Here is a 7,401-nt window from a genome sequence, read left to right as displayed (position 1 = left end):
TTGTTAGGTTCACTTCACTAAATTAATTAATAAATTTGTTGTTTCGTGCTTGATTGGTGCATACATTAATTAATAATATAACCTCCAAAAATTATTTATGTATATACATCCAATCACCGAATAAAATCTCAGTGTTGGTACAGATTTTCTTAATTACATTTAGCATGTGTTACCTAGATCCCTTGAAATGTACTAATTAAGCTATGGTTTTGGTGGCGGTTTGTGAGTTTGTCTCGTTTACTAATATTTAATCAACTATAGCTTTTATTCAACTTTTTTTTTTCAGTTATTTCATACTAAACTCGTACTAGTTAATCTTGAGTGTTCACATAATAAACTTGAAATTTTCAATATTAAAATGTTTTGATATACAGTTATTAATTTATATTGTGAAAAAGTTGATAAAAGTGCATTGAAGATTCTTGTAGTTAAATCTGTGTAGGAAATATGAACAACTTATAAAGAAATAGACAAACACTTGATTAGGGGGAAAAAAAAATATAAACGCGCACCTATCATTTTGGGGATATTAATGGATTATATAATCAATTTGTTAAAAAAATAAAAGGACTCAAATTCATTAGATATAATATAAATAAATATTAACAAAGAATATCTTGATAAATGTTACAATTTAATACATAAATATCCAATTCTAATGTATCATGTGTGAACGATAAAAATCTCTTTGATTCTCACCTCTATATTACGTTAAAAAAAGAAATGTTCACTATAATACTTTTAGTTGGATACCAATAAAAAAGGGCAACCCGGTGCACAAGCGTCCCGCGTTTAACGCAGGGTCCGGGAAAGGGCCGCAACCAAGGTTGTAATGTACACAGCCTAACCTGATAATTATATCAGTGGCTGTTTCCACGGCTTGAACCCGTGACTTTGAGGTCACATGGAGACAACTCATCCCCTGCTCCGAGGTTCCCCTTCTTTTAGTTAGATACCAATATAAAATTTATTTTCAAATCAAATTTTAATCTCTCTAAATCGTCATATTATAATAGTATATTATCTATTTTCCCTTAAAATATATATATAAAACTAGGGAATTCAAAATAATCAAGACAAAGAACCATGTTAAAAGTATGGTGGTTGATTAGCACCTAACTATCATTATCATCCTTTTATTAAAAACAAAAATTAAGAGAAGAAAGTTTCAATAAAAATCTCACTCTTCATTTACTTTTGTACAATTGTTTAATTTAATAAAAAATTTTGGATCACAAACCAATAAAATAATAAAAGTTTTTACGATTTCCGTTACTCTAATAAAAATAAATAAATATTTTATAATTATAATTTAGAGAACTCATTTGACATATACATACGAATACACATAAACTATTATATCGAAATATAACTTTGAGATTAGTGACAAACATTGACAAATCGAAATAAATAAACATTGACGAAGATTATATGAATTATGAAGCATGAACCGACAAATCTCATGAAATGAAATTGTTTACTAAGGAACCGACCCACATAATCTGCATCATATGCTTTTCCCTGTGGAGTTCTGGAAGGTCGGCAAATCTCTTCTTAGGAAACTGTTTCTGCCCAACCAAAATCTGATTTATTTACCTTCCATGCATAGAAAAGAAAACGTGCCCCAAACTATATTCTAATACACAATGAAACAACTGCAAAATCCCAAAAGAATCTCAACTGTTTAAGACTTCAAGCTAGCACTACAAAATAGCAATTCTTAAAGTGGGGATCTACACTATACATTTGATCTTTAGTATAAGAAAAATGTTCTGCGGATAACATGTCCAAAATATTGTATCTATTTTGCGCAAAGAATTCATGACACAAAATATTATTTGTACATTAAAATTATCTATTAAAATTAATTAAACAATATATATTTATATATAAATAAAAGATAACTCATTTTAATATATGTTTAATATTTTTCATCCCATAATATGACTATTTTGGCAAATATCTCAAAATAAAGAATATAGAAACACACAAACAAAATTAAGATAAAGAAATTATCTCCTAGTTAGGTAAATTGATCCTGGGACAAAACATGTCGGTATCTATTTACATCAAATAAATGTACATCTTTCTATATTGTTAAATTTCTATCCTAAAACAATTATTATTACCAATCAAGGTGTATATGTACACATAATGACATATCACAACCTAGTACAATAGTCTTAGATGTGGAGCCAAGCTTGCTAAGAGCCTAAGACAAATTTTTCATCCATAGGCAAAATAATCCTTAGTAACTCAAAACTGAACTCAGGAAATTCCTTGTTAATTGTTATGAAGACAAGACAAATAGAGAAAATACTGCAGCAGAAGCAGCTCAGTGAATAATTACAGAAAGAGAGAGAGAATTTGAGCTTAATAACAATATTTTAGGAATAAAAGAAACTAAGGAGACAAGTACCTGATATATTTTTTCTATACCAAATAAAATCTCTATATCTAGGGAAAAACATATCAAGCTTGCTTCAGATGACGTTGACCTTACACAATTCCAGTGGCAATAATATTCCTCTAGTTTCAAGTAAATCAGTATAGCTCCTCACCCCACACCACACGCAGAATCTGCAAATTTTGTTCTTCTTTAACAAACATGGGGGGGCCAACCTTGTGCACTCTTATTCCTATGCCCCAATGTCTTCTTTTACTGTGTTGTCTTGTTCCTCCTCTGTGACCTCTGTTACCACCCCTCCCTCGTGTCCACAAAACTTTGTCCATTGTTTTCTTGGTAACTTGAATCACACTCACACAACAACAATCACAGGGAAGAAGATGCTGCAATGCAACTTCTCATAATGGTTTCAAATGTTCCAAACAATTTGTGAAGTTTCAAGCACAGCATGTCTCTCTTTAACTGTATAAATTATCAAAGCTCCATCATCACTAGTATTATTATTATTTTTCCTATAGTCATAATAATAGTCTCATGTGGGCATGGATATATTGATATATGATAAAGATAAAGTGAATGTTTTATGGGGACCATGGTGTAGAGTAAGTCACATGAATAAAGTTTTGATTAATTGATGTCAAGGGAAAAATGGAAAAGACTCAACCACCACTACTATTTTTATTTTTGTTGTAATCAAAGCTACAAACTTATGACAAACAGCAAGACCAGGTGGTATGAACCCACTTTGTCACTACTTTTGCAGGAATATATAACATGCCAAGGATTCAAGTTTAAAATGCTCGCAAATTTTAAGCCCTTACAAAGTTACACACCAATCATCTAAAGCTTTTGCAGCATAAAAAGACAGAAAAAGAAAACCATATAGTGTCCAAAGACAAAGCATATTTGAATAGCGCCATAAATCAAGATATTTGTTTCAGACCCTTTTTCAGGCAATAAAAGAAAAGAAGATGAGGTTAAAATTGAAACTGTAAATTCCTGTTATTAAGAGTAAATGAGTAAAATCACCAAATTGAAGAAGCATGCTACTACTCAATCTAAAGGAAAAATGAAGAGTGCTTTATCCAACTAACCATAAGAATACATAACCAAAAGCATGTGTGGTTTTACACAACAAAATGCAGAAAAGTTAACATCAAACTTAAGAAAGAGGGAAAATTAAAAAGGAAAAAACACCTTATGGAACTTCAAATGTTCAATACAATCGAAGAACGCTTCTAGCAATTGAATGTGCCTGGCTTGATCTACTTTTCACAGACCCATTTCTTCTGCTACCTCTCATGGGGGTCAAGTAGAACCTCAAAAGGCCATTGTTGTCAGCATGGTTAGGAGAATACCTTGCACTTCTATTCCTTTCCAACACAAATTCATCTTTACCCTTCTTTCCGTTACCATTACCTTGAACAACACCATTCCTTCTCACAGAGCCAAACGATCCACCACCTATGCTTTGTGCATTCCTCCAACTCACACTGCTATTGCTCCTAAATATCCTGCCACTGAAGGCACTTCTTGGATCTCCATTCTGAACCCCTCTTAGGTCCTGCCATGATTCTGAGTACGATCGCTCGACCCCATTAGCCCTACTATACCTATCATCATCATCATCCTTGTTCCCACCACCATTACCACCTTTCCGGTGAATAAGACCCCAAATGCTCCACCCTTTACCCCACCGTCGTGACTTTTTCTGCTCCTTCCGGTCGCCGTTCCCTACAACAGAAGCAGTATCCGCAAATCCAATATCAAAGCTCTCAGAACAGCAATCATCCCTGGCCGAATTCGAGCTCAAATCCCTATCAAGGAAGGCCAATTTGGGGCCATTGACATAATCAACACCAGCAGGGGTGACCTTAGCATTTCCATTGACATTAGGATTAGAATTATTGGCAATGCTGCCACATTTCAGCTCATCCATTTCCCCAACAAGCGAAGAAACCGATGATCTTCTCATCGAATTGGACCTCTCAAAGCTCTTCCTCCTCCTAGAGGATGAATCAGAGTAATACTCTCTGGTCTGTGCAGTTCCACCAGGAACAGTATCATCCCCATTAACCGAATTCAACGGTTCCTCAACAGGAATTTGAGTATCAGTCCTCAGAGGATGCACCGGTGGAATTACGGCCGCCGGTGAATCTTCCACCACCGACAGCATGGTCGGCATTGCCCTCGGAAAGGCCGTCCTTCCGAGAAGGTATCCGTCCCACGAAGCCCGCGGCTCGTCGAACGAGTACCTTGGATCGTCGAATGACATCCGGCCGGCGTCTAACGACATCCGGCCCGCATCCAGGGAGAATCTTGGATCGGTATCGCAGGACCGTCGGCCGAAGCCGTAGTCAGCGATCTCCGATTGTGTGTCCCGGAACTGCCGTCCGATTGGCTTCTCCACCGGAAGTGCGGCGGGTCCGCAGTCGCCGGAACCTCCGTCAACGACGCCGTTTCGACGCTTCTTCATCTTCTGCTTCTGTCTCCATTTCTGCAGCTTCTTGCTGAACACCGAAGCCGCTGACCAGAGACTACCGGCGATCTTGGAATCCTTCTTTGGCTGTGAATTGGAAGAATCGAGATCTATGTGGTCCTTCATTGCCTTCAACTCTTGCTCTTCTTCTTCAACAACAATTTCCCCAACTCCTTCTTCAATCACATTCACATTGGGTTCCTCAAGAGCCCTAATTTCGTCCTCTTCTTCCTCAACCACGTCGTTTCGGTCGAGATTTTCTTCTTCTTCAACTACTAGTTCAACTTCTTTTACCTCCTCTTCTTCTTCTCCTTCTTCTTCTTCTTCCTTTGTTTCAACTACTGATACCTGATTTGTTGCTTCAGCTTCTGAAGCTTCCTTGTTCTGCTGTGATTTCTTCTCCGCCTCTTGCGTGAAGAGATTCCAGAGTGTGCTATTTCGAGCCCTAACGTCGCAGGATCTTCTCTGCGGCTCGAACGCGCCGGATAAGGCTTCGTTCTTGGAAGCCGAAAACGATTTCGTTCGACGGAGCTCCGGCAAGAAAGAAGAGGTAGGCGGCCTGCTGCTGCTGGTGGTGGTGTTGTCTTTTGCGGAGGCAGTGGAGGAAGGACGGAAGATTGCTCTAAGTGCGGCGGCAGCGGTGGAGGAAGTAGGTGGCTTGCGGGGGAGAGGAGTGTTGGAGTTGGTGTTGTTTGGGTTGAGTTCGGCGAGGCGTTCACAGAGGCATTCAGGGCAGAAGCCCGTGAATTTTTCTTGAGGGTGGCGGGGGCAGGTGCGAAGAGGTTGTGGTTGTTGTTGTTGTTGTTGTTGCTGCTGCAATGGCGGTGGTGGCGGTGGTGGTTGGTGTGATGATAGTGCTGTGGGATTCATAACCGGAAATGGTATGTGGTGGAGGAATTGTTTTGCAATGTGGTCATGTTAAAAGGGAAAAACAAAGAGAGAGAGTATTGAGTGTGACTGTGTGTGTTATGAGAGAGAGAGTGCGTCAGTGCGTGTGAGAGTGAAGGTTGCAAGGAAGTGTTTGGTTCCGTGCGACAGCGAAAGAACAAAAGGAGAGAAAACAAAGTGCAGGTGCAGACAGAGAGAGAGAGAGAGAGAGAGAGGGAGGGAGGGCAAAGAGAGAGTAAAATTTATATATTGTGAAAAGGAAATAGGCCATCGTCCTTTTTTTTTCTTTCAATAATTTCTAATAATATTTTTTTATTTTTAATTAAATTATTATTAATTTTATATAAAAATAATTGTACGTATATTTTTTGTGTACAATTTATAATGTATTTAAATTAACAATACTAGTGTATTTATAGCATTCAAGTATTTATTAATTCATCAATTTGTATATTAAATATGTATAATATTAATAAATTTAAAATTAGTTAAAATTGTCAATATTTTTATTTTAGTAAAAGTTTTAAATTTGGACTCTTTGTCTCTCATTTAATATAGTAGAAAAAATAACAAAAATAATAGTAACAAGATTTTTTAAAATATTTTTAAAATATATTATACATTAAAATTAAAATATAAATTAATCATAAATGTTTTAATTTCATTCTCTTAACAAACGTGTTTAAGACATTTTTTATACATTAAAATTAAAATATTTTTAAGACATTCTCTTAACTTTGATTCATTTAAATTAAAATTGTCTATTTTAATTAGTACCATTAATTTACTCCATTAAATGTTGATATCGCAAGCTGAAATGTTAACGTAGTAAGCATACTAAATTATCATTTACTCCATTGATGTTTTTTGCTACTTTAATTTGACTTTCAGCAAGTATCCTGTATTAATAGTGATTTATTTGTGAAAATTAGAGAGTTATTGATTCATAATAGGGAGATTTAATTTAATTTTGTTAAAAGAAAAGCCAATGTTATGATTAATACATTAGTCAACAAAAAAATAAAAATTGGAATGATGCTGATTTTGTTGAATGACTGTAGCCTTGGAAGGAGTTTATACGTAGTTCTTTTCCATAATCTTCAAAAACTCTGTTGATTGCTATTTTTCTGACCTTTGTGGCGTGTTTTAATTTCTTCTAAGATACAAAAAAAAAAATTAATAATAATCTATGAAACATTCTAACAATGAAAATTAAAATACAATAACAAAATATTATAGCACTAAATAGAAATGATAAAGATTGAAATAGACGATTTTTAAATTTGAATAGACCCAAATAAAAAATAAAAAAATAACTTAAGGCAAAAAATTATAAGAATAAAAACATATTTAAACCAATTTAAATAATAATAATAATATTATTTTTGTTACAAAAAATTTAAGAATTTAATCTAGATTTTATGCGCTATAATACACACATCCGAAACGCCAGAAAATATGGCACGCCTCCTTTCTTCGATTCCCTCTTTATAATTTTCCTTGTTATTATTTTTTTTTTCCCTCCTATTCATCGTAATATAATTTCTTTTTCTCCTTTCCAATTCAGGTTTGATGGTGATGCCTTTTAATTTTCAAAGATTCCTGTCTAAAAAAAATAATAAAAAAA

The 7,401-nt window shown here is 34.9% G+C and overlaps 1 protein-coding gene across 2 annotated transcripts; it reads right to left on the bottom strand.

Moving 5' to 3' along the window:
• Window positions 1-2,179: 2,179 nt before the first annotated feature.
• On the bottom strand, window positions 2,180-5,980 carry LOC107475207 (protein OCTOPUS). Of its 2 annotated transcripts, none has more exons than XM_016094832.3 (2): window positions 3,605-5,980; window positions 2,180-2,869 (listed from the first exon to the last, which is right to left on the bottom strand). In XM_016094832.3, exon 1 carries the CDS (start codon window positions 5,754-5,756, stop codon window positions 3,624-3,626), a length of 2,133 nt encoding a protein of 710 aa, XP_015950318.1. In that variant the 5' UTR covers window positions 5,757-5,980; the 3' UTR covers window positions 2,180-2,869; window positions 3,605-3,623. The 2 variants fall into 2 exon arrangements, with proteins under 2 accessions (XP_015950318.1, XP_020991326.1); XM_021135667.2 differs by having other exon boundaries at window positions 2,180-2,790.
• Between the last annotated feature and the right edge of the window lie 1,421 nt (window positions 5,981-7,401).

Source organism: Arachis duranensis, chromosome 2 (genome assembly GCF_000817695.3).
Source record: "Arachis duranensis cultivar V14167 chromosome 2, aradu.V14167.gnm2.J7QH, whole genome shotgun sequence".
NCBI classification, from domain to species: domain Eukaryota; kingdom Viridiplantae; phylum Streptophyta; class Magnoliopsida; order Fabales; family Fabaceae; genus Arachis; species Arachis duranensis.
Note: the sequence above shows the minus strand (reverse complement) of the source record. Positions and strands in the feature narration are given on the sequence as shown.